This window comes from Pleurodeles waltl, chromosome 9, assembly GCF_031143425.1.
Source record: "Pleurodeles waltl isolate 20211129_DDA chromosome 9, aPleWal1.hap1.20221129, whole genome shotgun sequence".
Taxonomy (NCBI): Eukaryota; Metazoa; Chordata; class Amphibia; order Caudata; family Salamandridae; genus Pleurodeles; species Pleurodeles waltl.
In genome coordinates, this window is record NC_090448.1 from 136071791 (window position 1) to 136095067 (window position 23277).

Genomic DNA, 23277 nt, shown 5'->3' on the forward strand with positions numbered 1-23277 from the left:
CCTGGCCATAGGCCAGGCCATGAGGCCAACTCCCGCCATTCATGGCCGAAGACTGTGTGTGGAACGGGGTTGGGTGGTTATATGTGGTTGGCCTCAGGGCCTAGCCACAGGAAAGGCTCTGCAGCCAAGCCCCGCGAAGCACGTCTGAAGGCTGTGCGCGGAGGTGGTTGGATTAACGTATAGAATTTAAAATTACTTTACATTAAAAAGCATACAAATTCAGTAAAATAAAGAAAGTTTACAGCGACATCATAGTTAAGAAATAGAATTTTAAAAAACAAAGAAATTCACTTAAAGAACAAATATTAAAAGGATGTTATAGTTAAACTCACATTTTAAACATACAAAACTATAGAAATTAAACTGTTATAGTTAGAGTTATTTCAAGTAACTATATCTCGTGCCCTAAGGTAACTATAACACACACTCTCTCCATGCACTGCTCATTACCCCAGATACTACATCACTGATGACATCGTCTATGACATCATTGATAATATCACTGTAACATTTGCAGTACAATTATTGAGAAAACTGTGCATGGCGGGGGAGCGAGTTATAGTTAACTTAGGGCATGAGTTATAGTTACTTGAAATAACTCTCCCGGCTGAATTTCTATGATTTTGGACGTTTTAAATGTTTAAATGTGAGACTAATTAAAACGTCCCTAAAACCTCTGATTTTCTAAGTAACTATATATGTATATATATATATATATATCTGTATATATATATATATATATTTATATATATGCCTCGAAAACGCCAGCCTGATAACAGAATGTGTACCCTGCACAAACAACAGAGCAAATTGACCTGCAGGAAACACTTACTGGTAAAAGAAAGAGATAGCAATGCACAGCCTTTAATGCTAAATGTTAGACCTGTCAGCTCTTGGCGTGGATTCACCTGTCTTTTTGGCTTCTGACCTCCTGTTTTGATCCTGTGCTGAACTTCGTTTTTGCTGGCTTTAGGACGCTCACTATTTTACCACTTCTGACCAGTACCAAAGTGCAAGTGCTCTCTGTCTAAATTTTACTGGTAATTGGTTATCCATGATTGGCATATTTGATTTACTAGTACAACCCTATTACAATGCACAGTAGGTGTTCAAGGTCGGTAAATCAAATGGTACTAGTGGGCCTGCAGCACTGATTGTGCCACCCATATGAGTGGCCTTGTAAACATGTCTCAGACCTGCAACTGTGTGTGGGCAGGTTGGAAATGTCAGTTCAACCTGGAAAGTGTACCAACTTACCAGACCCAAACCTTCCCCTTTACTACTTGTAAGTCATCCATAAGGTAGGCCCAAGGCAGCTTCATGGGCAGGATGCAATGTATTTAAAAGGTAGGCCATGTACTGGTGTGTTTTACATGCCCTGATAGTGAAATACTACTGGATTCGGTTTTCACTATTGCAAGGCCTAGTTCTCCCATAAGTTAACATGATGATTGCCTTGAAATATCTTTTAAGTGTAATTTTCCAATAGAGAGCAGGCCGAGATATGAATTTTGGTGTCTCTGAACAATTTAAAAATACATCTTTTGGTGGAGTTGGTTTCTAAACTGTAAGTTTGAAAATGTCACTATTAGAAAGTGAGCATTTTCTTGCTTAGTCATTCTGTGCAACATGGCTTTAGGTAAACAAAAAAGCACTATGACGTGGCCAACGCCGACCGCATCATAGCGCTTTATTTCCATTAAGCCATGTTGCACAGCAGCCCTCGCTGCTATGCAATTTGTGTAAAAACAGCATGAGGGTTAGGGATGAGTCAAGCAACACAAGGGGGAGCAGGTTAGTGGGAAATGGACTGTGGTGGGAAGGGTGGAGGATTAAACAATAGACAAACGAGGGGGCGAGTAAACAATTCTGGACTACAGTACAATAATGTTTCATGGCTACATGTCAGGGCTGACTTTATTTCCACCTGAGTCACTCATAACAGGGCTGTGGTGGGGGCATAAGGAAACCAGGAAATGGCTAATATATCTATTGCCCACATCCCCAATGAAATCAAAGGCTCGTCGAAGTGCCAAGATGATTTTTGGCGATAGATGGGCGCTTTACACGTCAGCATAAGATGTTAGAGGTGCACAAGAGGTGGACCCACTTTTAGATCACATCACCTCTCAGCACACAAAAGTCTTGAACATCACGACATTATTGGGAATTCAAACATCCATCCAGCCTTTGTCTGCAGTGCTGCGAGACAGCAAAACAGAAAGTCAAGCATTATATTTAAAACAAGATACTTATTATTCCATAAAGTGAGATGACCTGTTGACAAGTGAGAGAGAGCTAGGGTTTCTCATGACTGTCTGTAACGCAATCACACTGTGATAAAAATCAGAAGTCTTCGTGGAATTCCATTCCAGACTAATCCTGGACCTAGAGTAGGTCTGCTTATGTTTCCTGTGCCAGACAGGCTCTGGGTGCAAAGCGGGGCCTTCTCCGGCAGGCCGACAATGGGCATAAACACAAGTGAACAAGCAGCTTCAGTGATGTCTAAAAAAACACACACACAAGCTCCAAAAGCATAAAAAGCCAACAAGTCTTTCACAGCCCATGAACTGCTTTTAACAACGGGGGAAACTCTAGGGGAAAATAGAATTGTGCTAAACAACTCTTGCATATGCAAGAACTATTTGGCTTTGTCAGCATATCTTTTGTGGCGTGGTGGGACAGGAGGGTGGGTGCCCAGATGGGGACACAAAATGATAGACAGTGGGTTGAGGGCGGGGCAGGCAAGCAAGGAGGGATTGGGGAAGACTACAGCAGTGGGTGGGAGCAAACAAATCCATAATGAGCTGGGGTAGGGGAGGGCTGCCAACAAGAGTAATTAAAAAAGCATTTGCAGTGGAATTGGTCTCACATTTGTGCGAGTTAGAGCTATTGGCAATGTAAATGCATAACTGGACTTTTCTTGCCACATAAGTTGGTTATAATTTGGTCATTTGCTGCCACATAATTCCAGTGGCCCTTCATATAACTAAAGTACTTCCATTTACCTTTTTCCTGCAGCTTTCAATAAAGACACATTACTCAGAAATTTGGAAAAGTCGACGCTGTCTGATTATCTGAAATATGAGTGAAGTTTGAATGTGGCTCATTGTACTGCAATGACTCTACATGGCATTCTATCAACAGAGTATCTTGAAATATTCCACTATCAGTGAAGCAAAGCTTCCTGTGGACCTGACAGAAATGGAAAGTACAGTACACTATGGAATTAAAGAGTATGTTTGATTAAGGTCATTTCCCCGAGGAAGCCCGCAACTTGCAGTGGCCTCATACTTCAAGGACTTATTACAAAGCTGTTTGCATAACACACCAATGACTTAAACGAAGAATAATATCAAACATTGTTGTGACCTAGCTGGCAGCTGAGTGAAGTGTTGGCATCTAGTCATATATCTCCTAGCGTAAGCTCTGTTTGGTGTGAGTGAGGTGTCAGTAGTAACGTCTGCATAGTGCAGAGTAACACCACACCAGGCAGATCACTGGCTTGAAGTAGCGGCAGTTGGGGGTGGAGCCACAGAGAAGCAAGTATGCTATCTGAGAGCTGTGATATGTTTTCCGTGTACTAAAGAAAACTTGTATAATGCAGCTTCGAGACCTGAATGGTTATATGATGGAACATCGCATGCAAGAACCATGCATGCCTGAACAACGTGGTCGGAACTGTTGTTTCCATGCATGCCTTTACAACGATTTTTCAATGTAAAAGCACGCATGGTAAAGGAAAGTGCGGGAACGGTATGCATGGTTCTAGCATGCCACCTCCCACCTGCCTTAAGGCCCAAAAGTACCCCACCTCTAATAAACTACCCCCATCCCTGCCCCTAAAACAACACTACCCCAACACCCCCACCCACCCTGAGCCCTAAAGCCTTTCCTGACCCCCACCCTAAAAACAACCACCCCCCACCTGTCCTAAAAATAAAGGTACCCTGTCCCCCCCACCCCTAAAAACAAAACTACCCAACCCCCCCACCCCGCCCTTAAAAACAAAACTACCCCAACACCCCCACCACCCGAGCCATTAAAATGTCCTCAACCCCTACCTGCCCAAAAACAATCGACCCCACACCCCCACCCCTAGAACTACCTCCACCTGCATCCCTAAAAACAAAACTACCCTGACCCCCCACCCCACCCTAAAAACTAAAATAACCCACCTGACACCCTTAACCCACCCTGAGCCCTAAACCCTTCCCCTAACCCCCACCTGTGCCCCTAAAAACAAAACTAACCCGACTCCCCCACCGCTCCCCTTAAATAAAATGTATCCCAACCCTCCAAAACTACACCCCAACCCTGCTCCAGCTCCACTTACCTGACCAAGTTCTTTCCCGATTCACTCTCTTTTTCTCTGCCTTACCCACGCATATGCGTAGTTCAGCACATGTGGTTAAGGCAGAGAAAAAGCCCTGCGTTATTCTGGCAAGCGTTGTTATGCTTGTGTGGGAAACGTCCATGTTGTTTCCAATGCATTGTTCGGGACATTTCCTGACGTGAACAATATTAAAACAGTCTTTTATGCATTACTAGATGCCAGTGTTGAGTGACTATCACTGTTAACAGGTGATGTTGCTGTTCAGCTCAACTCATTTCATCAGCCTCAGAAAGATGAAATGCAGAAGCATTCCTAGTGGGATTTTATTTAGTCACGCAAACCATAAACTACACCAGGGGCACCAGCTGATTCAATGTCAGTGCATCACTGTTTCTAAGTGGAAAAAGTGATGCACTGGCGGTGCAAGGGGCTTGTAAATAAGCCCCTATGTGTGTTCTATGCTGGGTGTTCCATTAGCACCACACTGCACCCAGGAGGTTGTAGTCTTCCTTCAGCTTAATTGTACAGATGCATCTGAAAATAACATTAAAAAAAAGAAATCCAGAGCTGCAGAAGTCGCGCCTAGATGAGAACTGGTTATATATAATACTGTCTAACAAATGTATGTCGGAACAACGCATGCTGGAACCACGCATGCCTGAACAACGCGGGCGAAACAACAACCACGTTGTTACCACTACTGCCTTTACCACGAATACCTTAACAACGATTTTTCATTTTAAAGACATGCCTTGTAAAGGCATTAGTGATCGGCATGCATGGTTCCAGCATGCAACCCCCGTGGCTCCCCACCCCTGCCCTTAAAAATTACTGTGACCCCCCCACCCCCTCCCCTAAAACCTAAACCCCCCCCAACTCCCCACTCCTGCCCCTAAAACTATCCCAACCCCTAAAATTACCGTGACCCCCCACCCCACGCCTAAAACCTAAAACCACTCCAACCCCCCCACACCACCCCTAAATTACCGCTGTTGCATAGGCTCTCATTATTTTAGTTAGACTACTGGATTTTGAGTGGCAGAATCACCTGCGGTGTGGGAGACTGAGTCTAACCCACTACAGGTGACACCTGTTGCTCCAATCCTGGTTTTGCGCCGGCTAACTAGCAATGCCTCATCTCTACCCAAGCGCAGGGATGATTGGGCAGCCCAGCACATGACATAACTGGTTTCTCAGAGAAGACGTGGTCACTCAGGTCTCATCTGTTTCTATCAGTTACATTAGTCTCACATACACAAAGGACAAACAGAGGCAGTATATATTTCAATAATGCTTTAATAAAGCGACTGCATCTTAGATAGCAAAGCATGGACTGCAATAACCAGGATGACACAGCATGACAAGATTAAAAATTGTGACAAGGAGAGTAAAACATAAAAATAATACTACCATATTGTCACGAGAGTCAACAGACTATTTCCTACCTAAGCTATGATACAGCACAGTGTGTTAAGCTCTAATTCTGCCCTTTGGGTTCCCCTGGGAAGACATCATCCCCTATACCTGAGCAAAGGCCTAAAGTCTGCATAAGCAGCTGTAGCAAAGCGTTCAGCAATCAGCATACAGTTGTGGTCCTCTGGCTGGAATCTTCCTCTAACGTGTATGGGACAAGGAAGTGTTTTTATAATAAAACAACTGATGTTCTGAGAAAATGTCCCTACGTAAGGATGTGTATTTTTTAGAAATGTCAGAGACTAAACTTATACCACCATCATCGGCAACCTATCTTACTGCAGCCTTGGAAGAAGCACAGAGTGAGCAAGAATGCCTTGTTTGAGAACAGAGTGCTGGCCTAGGCAAAAACAGTCAGATAGAGAGAAAATAAAACAAGATCGTAAAAGTGGCTACTGTAACAATAATAAAGCAAATATAGCTAGGTTAAAGTGCACAGCGGCAGGCCCAGTATGTTAAAATAAAGTGCATGGAGCTATAACTAAAATGACTACACAACACAGTGACTCCCCACCCCGCTCCTAAAACCACCCCAACCCTCCCACCCTGCCCCTAAGACCTAAACTACCCCATCCCCCGCCCCTAAAACCACCCCAACCCCCACCTCGTCCCTAAAACCTAAACTACCTCAACCCCCACCCCTAAAGCATAAAACCACCCCAACCCCCACCCCACCCCTAAAATTACCCCGACCCCCCCACCCCGCCCCTAAAACCTAAAACCACCCCAACCCCTCACCCCACCCCTAAAATTACTGTGACCCCCCACCCCTGCCCCTAAAACCTAAAACCACCCCGACCCCTCAACCCCCCTAAAATTAGGGCAACCCCCCACCCCACACCTAAAACCTAAAACCACCCCAACCCCCACCCCGCCCCTAAAACCTAAACTACCCCCACACCCCCACCCTGCCCCTAAAATTATCGTGACTCCCCACACCTGCCCCTAAAACCACCCCAAACCCTCAACCCCCCTAAAACCACCCCAACCTCCCACCCACCCCTAAAACCTAAACTACCCAAATCCCCCCCCCCAAAAAGTAAAAATACCCCGGATCCCCAACCCTGCCCCTAAAACTAAAAATACCCGGACCCCCACACACTTAAAACTAAAAATGCCCTGACCCCGCCCCTAAACCTAAACCACCGACCCCCAAAAACTAAAAATACCCCGACCACCTACCCCGCCCCTAAACCACCCGACCCCCACCCCCAAAAACTAAAAATACCCCACCCAGCCCCAGGCCCACTTACCCGATCACGTCGTCCTCCTCAGCCGTGGTTCAGCACATGCATGGTTAAGGCACCGAACAAGGAAGTCGTGGTTAACGAAAGCGTTGTTCCGCTTTTGTTGTCCACAAAAGCATTGTTCAGGAGTCGTGGATAAGGCTGCTTCCCCTATCTAACAGACATATGTATGCAGCAGATATATTAACCTGCTATGCTGCCTTACTGTCTTTAAGTAACTGCCCAGAGGAGCTGTTCTGCTTTTTGCGCTACATAAAATATGCGGTTTTGCAGAATCCTGAACTCAAATCCACACTGCCGTCTGACATTCCTTCTCAATCCACAATTAAGCATACCAAACATCATGTTTGTAAAAGAGCAAGCCATATTGCTTCTCAAGTGCATGCATGGACTTTCTTGGCATTTTGAAAGTATTAAAGTCAGAAAGGAGAAACATTGAGAGAAAAAAGTGTGTGGAGGTGGAGGGAGGGGAAAAGTAAGAGACAGAGAGGTGGATGAGTGGATGGAAGGTTCGTGCAGGGTGAGGTGGTTAAGAGGATGGAGGGATGAAAGGCTTGGTGTAATGGGGTGAGTGATAGATGGTGTTCATTGATGTATTGGATGAATGGATGGGTGAATGACTTAGTGGTATGGATGGATGTATGGATGGACTGACAGGTTGATATGTAGGTGGATGGATAATTTTATTTGATGGATGGATGGATAAGGTGGGTGCATTAATGGGTGGATGGCAAGATGGATAAATGGAGGGATGTATATAGGGAGGTGGGTAGATAATGAAAAATAAAGGCACAGAGCCGTAGAAGGAAACTTAAACAGTGTATGCATCTATAACTAGAGTATGCAGACATTTCCAAAGGAAAGGAACAAGTTGATTCTTTTAATCACAAGGTATTCTGGGGATGGCCAGAGAAGTGCTGAAGTCCTTGCCACCTACCAATTTAAATCCCCAAGCCAAACGGCCAGGTCTTTTTATAAGGTTGGCTGTCTGCCCTGCAGAGCTGCTGTTGTCAACAACAGGTGACAAGTAACTCCTCACAGAGGCTGGTGCGCTAGTGCCCTGCTCCTGCTGAGGTGAGGTTCAGCACTGGCGTGGATGCAGCATCCCTCATCTTGTTACAGGAAACCACAGGCGGCCCCTGGTGTGCAATCCCTGCGACCAACACCACATGCATCTTCATAACAAACCAGGCAGCCAGGAAACTCAAGAGATTTGTATAAAGTGACAAACCACCCTTAAAACAGGTTGCGATCTTGGAAGGGTGGTGGGGTGAAGCGCACAGTACATGCCAAGCGGTCTCAGGGCACTAGTCCAGTCTATGGTCTAACTAAGCACATTTCAATCAAAATATCAAAAACGAAACACGCTAAGCTGTTGTAGGGTGCTACTCCGGGCTATGCCTTCTTTTGCTACATTCTTTTGTGATGTACCTGTTTGTCCAGCACACTGTTTGCGTGTTTATTTAGGCATGATTATTTTGCGCATTATATTTCTATGTCTTTGTGAATTTTTATATAGCCAAGGACATTATATAAAGGTTTGCAAGCACTTTACAGTACAACTAGGTCATTAGCAAAACACAAGGTTACATTATCCTAAAATATTTCTACATTAGATAAAGTACGCACCAGACAAAGAACCCTAAGGGAGAGGATGTGGCCTAATGGCCAGAGCAGCTGACTTTGGACTGGGGAACACGGTTCGATTCTCGGTGCCACCTCAGCATCCCGTGATTCTGGGCAAACCACTTAATCTCCCCTTGCTACCAAAAAAAAAGTGTCCTTGTATAATGTAACTCGTAATCATATAAAGTGCTGTAATACCTTGGTGTTCAGTGTTCTTGCCTCACATTTCAACAAAGATCTAATGAAATTAAAAATAACACAGCAGCCTGGGAAGATTTATGGCCCCAATAAAGGAGATAAGTAGTGCCCTCTGTGCAGTTGTTGTGAGGGCTATCAGGAAGTGGCCCTGGAGAGAGAGACTTCAGATGGGAGGCTCTGCAAGTTTCACATCATTGCTTCTAGGTTTATCTACATTCTAAGAGAAAGGGCATTTTATGGCTTTCCTGGGCAGTGAGCTAAACGTTTAGGCACCAGATGTTTCCATTGTAAAATAAGCTTATTTTAATGTGACATAAACATGTGCAAAACATCTAAAGTGGAATAAACGTGCTTAAGCGCCAACGACATGAGAGGAGGTGGTAAGAACGGAATGCTGCAATAAAACACAGGCAGCTACCAACCTAAAACACCCACAGTGAAAAGGTAGCAACAAAGATATAACAAAAGTAGTCCATCACAGCAACAGATAAAGAAACCAAAGTGGAATAATACAGTAGATGGTCACTGCTCTGAAATAGAAAAAGGAGGGAGAAAAAGGCAGAACTGACCACTAGCAAGCAAGAATTTTTAAAGGACACTGCAACCAACAAATGAAATTGTTTTAAACCATAAGAAGTATACTAAAAGTATACAAGAGGTTGAATGCTTACGCTTGACCTAACAAGGTACCCCCAGAAGCAAGTAGCCAGCAGAAGGCCACTCACAACCAGAAGCAGTACTTGCGCTAGGCTCCACAGGACACCTATGAAGAGGAGGAGGAGGCGCTGACCAGCAAGGGAAAGAGTGATGTGGGAGCCAGTCAATGGTAAGTAAAGCAACATAGAGCTGTGTGGGAGCCAGCCAATGGTAAGTTAAGTAACATAGGAATGATGTGAAAGCTAGCCAATGGTAAGGATGAGTAACCAGATGGGCCTATGCCCATTTACAGAATTATTTTTTAATGCAAGAGATTTTGCAAGCACAGCACAAGCACTGTGCAGGCAAAACCTAAACATCACACTGTTTTAGTAAAACTAGAACCCACTTGGCAGGAAACCTCACAGTGCCATGATTTGGTGCCTCCTTTTAGGGTGCTGTTTATGACAACAGGCTAAGAGCTTGCTGCAAACATTATAGGTTTATCAGCAGTTAGCATGGAAAATCCTTTTGAGGTCTATAAAAAGAGAATCGTGGATGAAAGTGACACCCATAATCTGCAGTTTTGTGAAGCTCAAGTTCCGGGATCAAAAGAACTGTGTAAATGCATAATATTCTAATAATCGTGTTATTTTTAAGAACCTTGCTCAAACCTAAACTAGTCAGTGAAAACGCTTAGATTTTTGTAACAGACATAAAAACACTGAAACAGCTGCTTTATTTTAAGAAGCGCTTGATAGAGGTTTTGTCAAAGGATGCTGATTAGAAACTATTTATTATTTCTTTCAGTGTTTATATTAGGGTATACAGCATTCAAACACTAGCCAGCCTTTGTAAAGCAAACTACTACATTTTCAACAGACGGATATGATAACGATGGTGGACTGTAAGATGGGGAAAAGTCAGATGGCTGCAATCTGTTTAGCACTTCTATATCGCTAGTGGGGCTGGAGCCAAGTCAGTCACATATACAGACCAGTGACTCTTCCACTAGGGCTAGGACATCATCAATGGCATGGACAGGACTGTGGTTATCAAAGGCTGGTAGGACAGTGCACAAACCAGACAGGTGGACTCATAATGCCTATTAATGACGATAAGGCTGTTGCAGAACTAATAAAATATAAGGCCTATCTCTGGGAACGACTTTCCAGACCTGATGGGCTTTTACAGACTCCACCCTGTTCAGAAGCCTACCAATAGCCAAACTGGCCAGCCTGTCCCTTTGTACTCCTTTTCAGGTCTTTCATGTTTGAGGCACTTGGCTTACAAGTTTACATTGATTTTAAAATTTGTTTCATTCTTGTAGATTGGCTATTTGTCGGTCTCCTTATTGACCTTAACTGCTCTTCCTGTCTTCCAGTAATGGTAATTGGTCGTATTCGGTTTGTAATGCACAGGACAGCAGGTATCCAATGGTAATCACCGCCTTGTTTCGCCCTTCCTCCCCCTCCCATCATTTCAGCACCCACTGAAAATACCAGTGCTTCGACTCATTGAAAGTGATTAATGAAATCATGATAGAAAGATACTAGTTGCGTTTACTGCTAGCAGAAGTGAATTGAAACTGTAATGAAATCAGTTTACACTGTTTAAAAAATGTTACGAATATTGACACAATGTTTCACTTTTTTTTCCTACAACTGCCTTTCTTTTACTAACATATACTAACAATTAGACGTGCTTTAATTTATATGTAGCATAGCTTTTGCGTTTCTTTGTTTGGAAATTAAAAACTGTCCTAATCGTTTGTCTGTAGCTTGACAAATGCATCGTTTCTCCCTGAAAGGCTTACCACATTGCCCTTTCCACCTTTTGATTTCCGGCTCCTTGAGACCTGGGTCAGTGTTGCAGGGGGCCTTAAGAGTTGTCTGTTTTCCATAATTGTGGCGTGTCCCCACGGAACTGAAGGTGCAAATTGCTGCAAGTTAAATCGTTCCTCATTCCGTGTAATGGGACAGTGTGGTGTACATCAGATAAAACAACATGGAAAAACTCATAACAGCTTATTTACATGATTTAGAGCAAGGCGTGCAGTGCCGTCCCATCGCCGAGTCAGTCTTGGTGCACTCTGGGGGTTGTAGTTCTGGTGTGCTTGCTTTAAAGTAACTGGGCTTTATATATCAGGTGTTACCAACCATCCTGGTCCAGTTTTCACTCAGCAGAGCCCTCCACCAGATATCCACCCAAAAACAGACTGTGTAGCATACACTTTAGGCAGAAGCTTCTATCGGGGTATAGAGGTCTTACAGGCACTTTCTATACACTGTGGCACTCTCTGTCTACTTAGACGCTAGAGGTCAAGGCATCAGGTAAGGGCCCAGGCCTGATGAGATATAGCTCTTCAAAACTCTGGATTCAGACTTCTAAGCTCGTGTCTTACCTGCTATCTCAACAGGGGCTCATATAGTACAAGCTGATGTTAAAAACATGTGCCACTGCTTCGGTGAAGTGCCTGACTTGAATTATCACAGATCAATGTAGCGACTTGCTCAAGATCACACTGAGTGCAGCAAGGAACTTGAACCCGGTCCAAGCATATCCGGGTCATGCCACATGGTGGTTGCTGCAGCCTGAATTTTCTGGAGAATTCACACAGGTTATTTTGCTTTCCTGTATTGGTTTCATTCCAGAAAGTTGGACTCTTGCTTAGTGCCTGAGGGGTGAACCTTTATGTGCAGTCAGTCAATCAGATAAGACATTTTCCACGTACCTCTTCTTTCAATCTCTCTTTTCACTCATTCTTTCCTCCTTCTAGTTTCTTTCTTTCTCCCTTTCTTTCTCCTCCTTATTCTCCCACTCTCTCTCCCTTTCAGTACTTTCTCTCTACCCTTTCAGAGACCACAACTGTACTGTTAAAAGGGGTTCCTTTAACTGAAAGCCCAGAATAAGACCCTTGTTTTAGGCAAGCCTGGGGCTTTGTCATTATTGAAGAAAGCTCGAAAGTGGGAGCAGTGACGTGGGGCCCCCACCACCCACCCCTGGGGACTTCCAGGCCAGGGGAGGCTGCAGTGCTCAAGGGAGGGGTGCGTGGGGATCCGAGGAGGTCTGGGGAGTTATGATACTGGAAGTGTGCAGTGCACAGAGCTGCCTGCTGGTAGTGTTTTGTTGATATTACATAATTCAATAGAACAAGAAACAGGAACGCCTGAATCACCCCTGCTGTGATTTGAACTTGTGACCTTTGCTGTTACATGGCCCCATTCTATGACTGAAACCACAGACTAGAAGCACTTCCTATTAGGGACTATTTGTTTGGCTTCTAAACTTAAATAAGGACTCACACTGTTACAAAATTGGATTTCTGGTTGTCAGAGTATGCACACTGTACAAGCAGGAACCACAATCCTAGGCAGGGTGAGTCAGATACACAATAAGAGATAACCGACTGGACTACGGTAACACCCTCTACACCGGAACCACGGCCAAACTACAGAAAAGACTCCAACGCATCCAGAACGCCTCCGCACGCCTCATCCTTGACATCCCCCGTCACAGCCACATCTCCGGACACCTGAGAGACTTGCACTGGCTCCCCTTACAGCAAGAGAATCACGTTCCGTCTCCTCACCCACGCACACAAGGCCCTCCACAACCTGGGCCCCAGGTACCTCAATAACCGCCTGACCTTCTACACTCCCACCCGCCAGCTACGATCGACCAGCCACGCCCTCGCCGCCATGCCACGCATTAGAAAAGCCACCATGGGAGGAAGATCCTTTTCCTACCTGGCAGCCAAGACTTGGAACTCCCTCCCCATCCACCTCCGCCTGACCCAAGACAACCTCCCCTTCAGGAAGCAACTCAAGACCTGGCTGTTCGAGCAGTAGCGGTCCCCCCTCCCCCAGCGCCTTGAGACCCTCCGGGTGAGTAGCGCGCTATACAAATTTCTTGATTGATTGATTGATTGTGTTAGCCCTCTGGTAGCTTGGCACACAGCAGTCAGGCTTATCTAAAGAAGCAATGTGCAAAGTATTTGTGCAACACAAACAGACAGTAACACAATGAAAATACCACAAAAAGACTCAACATCAGTTTAGAAAAATACATTAGTACATTCTGAACAAAACAGGATGAAAATAACAAAAATTAAATAAGAACAAGTTGAGATATGAGTTTTAGAAAAATAAGTGCTTAGAAGCAAAAAGCACTTTAGGGGTTACATTAGGTTGCACTGGACCAGGGCAGAGTCAAAGTATGGACCAACCTTGACGGAGAGCAGGCCAGATACAGGACCCTTGCAGGCCCTGGTGAACAAACTACCTTTCCTGGTTGCAACAGCAAGATGCGTGATGAGATGCATTGATCAAAGATACGTCGATCTGTTGCACATAGTGAAAGTGATGATTTGGTTCCGGAGATAAGCACTGGAGCTGAGATGCGTCGGTTTTGATGTGTTACACAGCGGATTACTCCACGCAGTCGAGGGATGCGTTGATCTCCGTAAACTGTGGTGCAAGTGATGCGCCGTTCCGATGCATCGGACTCCAAGGGCGGTTCAGTGGCTCCAAGAGTGATGCGCCGATTCTGCTCCTGCAACTGGACCAATGCACTGGTTCTGCTACAACCAGGCAGGAGTTGCGTCGATTTCCATGATGCAAGTATTTGCATCCATTTCCAGGGAAACAGGCACAGGTGTGGGGTAGAGACTTTGATATCCCTAAGACCCAAGCAACAGAAGGCAAGCCAACAGGCCTGTGGAGCACACTTTAGCTAGAAGTCAGATTCCAGCCCTCCTTCAGCAGAGTCAGAGTCTACCAGGCTGCAGGGCAACACAAGAGAAAAGTAGGCCTTCCAGGTCCAGCAGATGAGCCATTTAAGCAGCTTAGCAGTTCTTCTGACAGAGTCCAGTTGTAGGTCCAGAATTGTCTGCTGTGGTGCGGTCAGAGACCCAGTACTTATGCCCAAAAATGCCTTTGAAAGAAGGGTCTTTGAAGTGCACATGTATCCCTTACTCCTCAGTCCTGGCTCCAGACTATCAGTAAGGGCTAATCAGCCCTACGTATGGGGACAGGCACTGCCTATTAAGGTGTAAGTGTCAGCCCCTCCTGCCCTTCCTGCACAGGAAGAGCCATTAGAATGTAGATGAATGTAGATGAGCAGTCAGACAGACATTATCTTCATGTGTTTGTGGCTGCCTAAAGGGAATGAACACAGTGTAGCTGCCACCCACTCTAGAGGTGTATTGAAGACAGCTTGCAGGGACAGATCTGTAGGAGCAGAGAAATGTCCACTTTCTAAAAGTGGCATTTCTAAAATAGTAAGGTTTATTCTGACTTTACTAGTAAAAACATTTATAATTACCAGTCCAATGATTTGAAACATGATATAACTACTCCTTCCCTATCAGGAATTACAGTTGAAAAGTATATTAAGGAACTCCCAGTGTTAACCTATGAGAGGGGTAGGCCTCACAATAGTGAAAAATTAATTTGGGAGTTTTTCACGACCAGGAGATGTAAAACGTAAACATACATGTCCTACCTTTTAGTTACATAGCACCCTGCCCTTGGGCTACCTATGGCATACCTTAGGGGGGACTTATGTGTAATAAAAGGAGAGTTTAAGGCTTGGCAAGGGATTTTAAATGCCAGTTCAAAGTGGCAGTCATCCTGCACACAAAGGCTCAGCAGTTGCAGGCCTGAGACATGTTTAAATGGATACTTTAAAAAACAAATCTCATTTATATTTTACCAAAAACATACAGCTGCATCATATGGTGTCACATACAGAAGGAGACGGCTAAACACTGGTGATTCCATTGTACAATAGAAAACAACATTACATCAGTTTTGTATCCATTTCCACCCTCATTCAGTCCAGCCCGTATCTTCAGTGTGTCCTGCAGAATCCCCCCAACTTATTAGTAGGACGTCTCTGTGTCTCCATGTTTTATATCCTCGCTATCTCCCCAGCAGTCACCCATGGGTCTTCATCATCACTATCTGAAGATGTTAGGGTTGAGTCTGGATTTGTAAAAACTGTGCATATTTCTTTCCAGTCAGCTATGTCCTCAGGGGCCTCGTCATTGTGCTGGTTTATTTTCATATGCATCTCATCTGCTACAGCCCATTCCAAGATATCCGCTCTCCAGAGGGCATAGTCTGGGCCCTTGCGACCCATCTACGTTATGGCGACCCAACACTTTGCTAACACCATTGAAAGATGCAAAAACGTATATTCCATCTTTCTACCCTTTGGACGAGGAATAACTCTGGGGTGTCTGATAATATTTCAAACCCACCACCCTTTGTATTTCTGTAGTCACTTGCGCCCAGAAGTCCCGTACTGTCCTACAATGCCAAGCCAAATGCAAGAAATCTGCTGCCCCACTTCCGCACCTTGGACAAGTGTCAGAACGTGTAGCAGAGATCCTCCGAAGCCCTCTGGGAGTAACACAGGTTCTATGAAGGAAATTATAATGGACTAATTTAAAACGGGAATTAACTCGAGCCCAGTCACTCTCTGATAACGGGGTAGTGAAGTCCTGGTCCAAAGCCGCTCGGGCCTGTGGCGGTGGGCCTATAACATCTGAATGCATGGTTTTATACAATAAGGAGATCAGGTGAATTCCCACACCACAGGTAAGGAGGACCCCCAATGTGTGTGTTGCTCTGGGTGCAGCAGGAAAAGTTAAGCATGTTTCATGTGCCACGCCTGCCAGCACTTCATATTGCAGGAATTGACCCCGACGCAAGGAGAGAGTGAACCGAGCTTCCTCGAAGGATAGAAACCTTTCATTGTGGTATAAGTCACCTAGCACCTCACAGCCACCCTCACGCCATTGCTGAAAGGACATTTTTGTCACCATGTGACGGACTGGTTTCAGAATCCACACAGGGAGTTCACACTGAAAAGGAGCACACTTAAGAGCAATGCATACAAACCTATGCCAAATAATTGCAGTTTGCCGAACTAGATGTGGGTCCAACTGCTCCACGTTCTGTCCCTCCATCAGTAGTTCAGGCAACTTTCTCATTTCCACCATTCCATTCAGAAGGCGTTTTTCCCAGTTCTTGGCTGGATCCAGCCAGCGTAAAGCATGTTGAATATGAGCCGTAAAATAATATAAATCCAACGTCGGAGCTTCCAACCCACCCTCTCCATATTGTCTTGTAAGGGTTGACAAGTCAACCCTAGGCCTTTTACCCACCCATTATAATGAGACAGGGATAGACTCTAGTTGTTGGAAATACCTCAGTGGGATTATAGTTCGAGAATTCTGAAGGGTGTAGGGGCACCTGAGAAGGCCCATCTTGGAAATCGCCAGCCGGCACACGCAGGAAAGTGGCAACATGTTCCAACATGTGACTGATTTACTGAGAGCCTCAATTACTCTCACCAGGTTGGGCGCAATCTGCGATTTACATGCAGGTGCAATTCTAATTCCTAGGTAGCAAAAACAAGAGGTCTCCCAACAGAGTCCCACAGCATGAAGCTGGTCAGGAAGGATGGAGGCCAGACCTGCAAGCGGGAACACCAGTGACTTAGCTTTATTCAAGCTCAGCCCCAAAATGGTGCCAAACTCTTCCAGGATGTGTAGCAGAGCCGGAACAGCCTCTCTAGGGGAGGACAAATAGAACAAAGCATCATCCGCGTATAAGGTGACAACATGACGGTTAGCGCCTGTTTGTATCCCACAGGGTTGCAGCTCTCACCTCACCCTGAGCGCCAGGGGTTCTATCGCAAGTGCAAATAGAAGCGTAGAAAGCGGGCATCCCGTTTAAATGGATACTTAAGTGGGTAGCACAACCAGTGCCGCAGGCCTACTAGTAGCATTTAATTTACAGGCCCTGGGTGTATGGTATATCACTTTACGAGGGACGTATGGCTAAATTAAATAGGTTAATTGGGTAGGAGTCAATATCACCATGCATAAAGGAGAGAGCAAATGTACTTTGGCATTGGTTAGCAGTGGTAAAGTGCTCAGAGTCCTAAAGGTAAGAAAAACAAGGTCAGAAAAAGAGGAGGAAGGCAAAACATTTGGTCCTTCAGAGAGGACCATTTTCCAACACAGAGGTACTAATATCGGAGGGCCGCTCACTTAAAAAAAAAAAAAAAAGAAGGACAGAGAAAGGAAAGGAAAGGAAAAGAAACACACACACACTTATCTCCCTGGCTTCAGTAAAGTAAGGTTTCATGTACAAGTAACTACAGTACTTTTGAAGGTCAGGTTCAATGCAGATTTCTGCAGCTGCCACTTATCTCCATGTGCTTTATTTTGTTTTAACATGTATTTGACCCTATCTAATGTAACTGGTGCTCAAAGTGCTCCAGTGCTTTCTGGGACGAGCTTGCGCTATAAAATATGGTAAATATAAAATTAAATATTTAAGTTACATCTCCAGAATACATCTCTTTATTCACGTTTACATCTGTTTCAGAGACATTTGGGTGGTTTAGATTTGCTTTAAAGGAGATCCTGAAATACATCCATTTCTTGGTGATAATGCCTTGTTAATATCTTGCCTAGAGAAGGGATTTCAAGACTACTGTCAGACAGCAGTAGCACATGATAATGTGTCTTCTGCTGAGAGAGCCTTATTACTGCAAGGGGTATTGTGTATAGTAAGGGACTTAGGGCCAGATGTAGCAAAGGTTTTTACCCATTCTGTGTCTATGGGAAAAAGTGTTCGTACATATGGCCCTAAGAGCCGCCCATTGCTTACCATTCGTTGCCTTCATTGTCACTATTATTTGTTAACTCCTAAAAATATTGACAAAGCCAACAGCTGTCACTTAGGCGAGACCTATTGGCTTTGCCATTGCTTGCTTTGGGACGCAGCTATAACAAGTTAATTTGCTCTGACTCGTATGCCTCACTTTCGTTTGCTGACATGATTCTCTGGATCCATTTAAAACAACGAATATTACCTACCTGGATTGCAGTAATACATCAAAAATGCAAGTCCTGCAGCAACACTAAAGCAAGCGAGAAAGAACACTGGCCCTAGAAAAGAAAAAAATACCACACTTGTCAATTTTATACATTTTTGCTACCTAATACTACATGATATCCGACTTTCGTGAAAACATAAAACATTTAAAAGGGGGATTTATTTTATATTTCTTGTTTATTTTTATGCCAAAGAAGTATCCAATTTCACTAATCTGAAAAACTTAATGCACCTCCAATAAAATATATGAATTATGCAACATGAACATCTCTGTATGAAACTTGAATATATTATCCCTAGCCCCATTTATTTTTCATTTTCTTTCGAATACCGCATCCACTCAAGCCACGATTGCACGTTTTTAGATTTATTGTACAAAGCAAACACGGCGTGTCATTTTAAGTCAGGGCAGTGCTATCACACACAACGCGCATTCCCACGAGCCTGCTGTAATTGCACAGTCAAGGTTCATAAATCTTGCATTTTGCCATTTATATTAATCTGTTCTACCTTAAGGCTACAGGTAGTAGTTTAAGAAAGTAACACCAAGCCCATGCTACTAGCAGAGAAAAAGGTGTAAAACTGAATCATTTTATGATTGCATTTTAAGTATTTATTTTCCGAGGATTGTGTATTCGAGTTACCGTATTTATTTTTTACAATAATGCTGTTTGCATATATAGTGCGCCAACAACCATTCCCATGGCATTGTTGCACATTTCAGGCGTGGGTGTTCTTTGTTGCGCAGCTAGGAAGACCATCAAACAACTGTGTCTGATGTTTGTTGGTGTTTGTGTGAAGGCACTAGTGAGTGGTTGGTTTAGAAACCCCCAATCCATATACATCTGAGATAGATTAGTGTGAAGCATCTTGGGAGATCATTGCTCATTTTATGTGCATGGGTGGGCGGCGGAAGGACTTTCATGTTTTTCTTGTATTGTATTGATGGTTGTCCATTGCTTGGCTGGAGTAGGTTGTACTCTATGATTTCAATCATGGAAGGTAATATTAATGTGGTGATGTGCGCGTGGGGTGGAAGTTTGTGTTTATACTAGATAGGAAGTTTATATGGTCAATATTAGTGCCATGTGTGACAAACTATTACTATTATGGGGTTTCATGAAGTGCTACAGCAACTCTGTGGTCACTTCAACGCACTCGGAGTTAAATTACAAGGTCTGAGCATGCAAGGATGACAGAAGTGAAGGTCCAATCTGATAAGGTCAGAGTCCTACTGGCTTAGGTCTTCACAGTCTTTTGACTGTGTTTTGAGGGCACTTCAGTTCCTTAGCTCTTAGTACATAATAACGATCCACATTGACTGGTTGGGGCGGGACACAGTTGTGTTTTACAAAGTAGCCGTTTTGACTGTCCTGAAAGATCTATAGTGCATCATTGCATTTTGATCATAAGGCTGAAAACTGTTTTCGGAAGTGGCAATATGTGAGACTAGTGAGCTGAATCTATGGTTTTAGCTAGACCGGCTATGGTGAAGCCTTTCAATTATAATGATTGTCATTGTACCAAACAATTCCACAGTACACAACAATGCATCTTGGCATCGGATAGTTTAAATTGTGATGAGGGTCATAATGTGCATTACGGGCGAACGTGTTAAATTGTTAATGTAATGTTTGTAGGCTCTGGGTAGTTTGCTGTGACATAATTGTGCTATCACCTTGTGTGTAAAAGGAAGGGGTAGAAGAAAACAAGGGCAGGCTCTGTTTGGGCCCACAAGGGCTCACTGCATCTGGGTCCTATGACCACACATTAGCAATAACCATGTGTTCCTTACCTGTACACCACCACAGCCTACCCTAAGTTCTTATACACAACAACTCAACCAGTCATATCAAGTATATGGAACACATTGCACTGCATGCTAATCAAAGCCCATTCCAAACTAAAGCATGCATCAGGCACTGCAGATACAATAACAGCAACTGGCTGGGATATAATCTTCACCAGACATGTGTGACCGGCTTCTTCATCCCAGCAGATATGCATCTTCTAGTTCCTTCAAAATACTGTACCCAACACGATTGATATCTCCAAAAGACAAACAGTGGTCTTTCAATCATTGTTAGAAATGGGGTCTCTCTTTGGCAGTCAGTTGCATCCTGTTCAAGTAGGGACCCTCATTCTAATCAGGATGAGGGAGATACTCAGCTCAGATAACCCCTGCTTCCCTCCTTGGTAGCTTACCATGAGCAGTCAGGCTAATCTCAGAAGCAATGTGTAAAGCATTTGCACATAACACACAGTAATACAGTAAAAAAACGACAAAGGGACACCAAACCAGTTTGAAAAAATATCAAAAATGTATCTGTGTAAAACAAGACCAAAACAAGAAAAATCCAATATACAATAATAACAAGATGAATTTTGCAAGAATTAACTTAAAAATACAGTTCCTTGAAGTCGATAGCTCCGTCAGGCTGGCTGCAGCGTCGCGGGCCCGCTACGGTGTCGGAAAGGCTTGCAAAACAGTACAATGGAAGTGCAGGGCTTTATGATCCTCGCAATGAGATACAGAGTGCGGTGACGCTGGCATCGCAGGTGTTACAGGCCTCAGTTCTGGAGGTCGGTGTGGGGGTCATGAGGCACATGAAGTCACATGCATTGCAGATCGAACTCTGGAATGATGATGAAGTCAGGAGCACTGGCGTGGATGGCATCGAGGTTGTGGTGTGAAGAAGGACAATGCGACATGTGGTGCCCACAGGTCACAGTGCAGGAAGCAGCTCGGTGACGGCATCCTGCAGCGTCAGTGATACCAGGGCTGCGGTATGAAGCGGGGACGTGCTGTGTCTCCAGGTCATTGTGCAGGCAGCAGCATCGTCACTGCTGAAGCGTTGTTGTCGGTAGGCCCAAGGCGGCAGTGCGACATGGGGCAGGCTTCCTGCAGCGCCACGGGACGCAGTGCAGACAGGGGCGTCTGTTGATGACACTGGAGTCGATGGCGCTGGTGTCAGTTGACCAGGGCTGTGGTGTGGAAAGATGTGGTGCTCTCTGTACCTCACAAGCGGTGTCCTCACGTCACGGTGCAGGCAGCAGTGTCGGTGTCAGCGTGGAACGACGTCATCGGGGATGCCAAGGCTGTGGTGTGATCAAGGCGTTGCGGAGTCCAGGGCCATCAGGTCACAGTGCAAGCAGCGGCTCGGTGACGGCATCAGGTGGTGGTGACGGTGAGACCAGGTTTGCAGTGCGATGTGGGGCACAGCTCCGTGCGTCGTCGTCAGATCACGGTGCATGCGACATTGATGGTGTTGCAGCTGTTTTTCTTCTGTTGCAGTACAAAACACACATTTCCCAGTACTGCAGGGAGATGAAACTGAAGTCTTTGGTATCCCTGAGACTTCCAACAGGAGGCAAGCTCTACTCCAAGCCCTTGGAGAAACTTCACAGGTAGGATACACAGCAAAGTCCAGTTCTTGCCCTCTTTAAGGCAGAAGCAGCAACTGCAGGCCAACCAGTAAATCACACACAACAAAGGGGCAGTACTCCTCCTTCAGCTCGTCAGCTCTTCTTTTTGGCAGAGGATCCTCTTGATCTAGAAGTTTTCTAGAAGTTTGGGGTTTTGGGTCCACTACTTATACCAGTTCTGGCCTTTGAAGTCGGCAAACTTCAAAGGAAAGTCTCTGTTGTTCACAGGATCCTACCTTGCCCAGGTCTGGCTCCAGACACACTCCAGGGGGTCAGACACTGCATTCTATGAGGACAGGCACAGCCCTTTCAGATGCAGGTGTCAGCTTCTCCCTCCTCACTCTAGCCCAGGAGACTCATCAGGATATGCGGGCTACACCCCAGCTCCCTTCGTGTCACTGTCTAGAGGGAATTCACACAAAGCTCAACTGTCAGTCTGACCCAGAAGTGGATTCCACAGGCAGGCAGAGGCACAGAATGATTAAGCAAGAAAATGCCCACTTTCTAAACGTGCCATTTTCAAACAGGCAGTCTAAAAACCAACTCTACCAAAAGATGATTTTTTTAATTTTGAGTCCAGAGACCCCAAACTCCACATCTCTATCCGCTCCCAATGGGAAATGGCACTTAAAAGATTATTTAAAGGCAGTCCCTTTGTTAACCTATGGGAGAGACAGGCCATACAAAAGCGAAAAACAAATTTGGCAGTATATCACTATCAGGACATGTAAAACACACCAGTACATGTCCCACCTTTTACATATACTCTACCCTGCCAGAACATGGCTATGGGGACAGAAGCTGTCTTCTTCTAAGTCTCGGTTGGACTCCCAGTTTATTTGTCAGCTTTATCAGCGCAGCCCCCACCGGGTGCTGGGGTAAGGAGCAAGGGCGCTGATAAAGGTAAAGCCTCTACACTATCTTTGCCACCACATTTACGAACTGAGGGAGAGGTCTCTCTTCCAAATTCCCAAGCTCTTCTGGCTAAAATTACTGCTGGGCGACTCAAAATTACCCCCTCCCTTAGGTCTTTCTTTAAAGTATTAGATCAGTCCAGCGCACCACAAACTGCGCCCACTTCCACGGTAAATACGGCTGTGAATATGGCTAATATTGCAGGAGTTCTTCCCTCCTCGCTTTTTTATCATACAGCCCAGCTATGCAGGAGGCAGAAAAGGATACAGTTGGGAGGGCGTCTGTGCTTCCGCACGAGGCAGAGTCTGAATGAACTAATGTAACTCATACTGATTCCCTCCTCCAGTCATTACTGCATGAGATGAGGGACACATTTGCTGTTTCTGAATCCAACCAACCTAAAATCCAGGGGCTCTGTGATGGTCTTGATGCGAAAATCACTAATCTAACAGAGAGGCTAGGGGCTATGGAATCTTCTAGCTGTGCACTACAGGCAGAAGTG

General features: G+C 44.9%; 1 protein-coding gene across 1 annotated transcript in view; it reads right to left on the minus strand.

The window, feature by feature from the left end:
• Positions 1 to 23277, minus strand: part of CARD19 (caspase recruitment domain family member 19) — a 145444-nt gene that overhangs the window by 13897 nt on the left and 108270 nt on the right. Inside the window, exon 6 of the mRNA XM_069206418.1 lies at positions 18416 to 18487. Within this exon, the coding sequence (XP_069062519.1) occupies positions 18416 to 18487 (72 nt within the window). The remainder of the gene's footprint in view (positions 1 to 18415; positions 18488 to 23277) is intronic.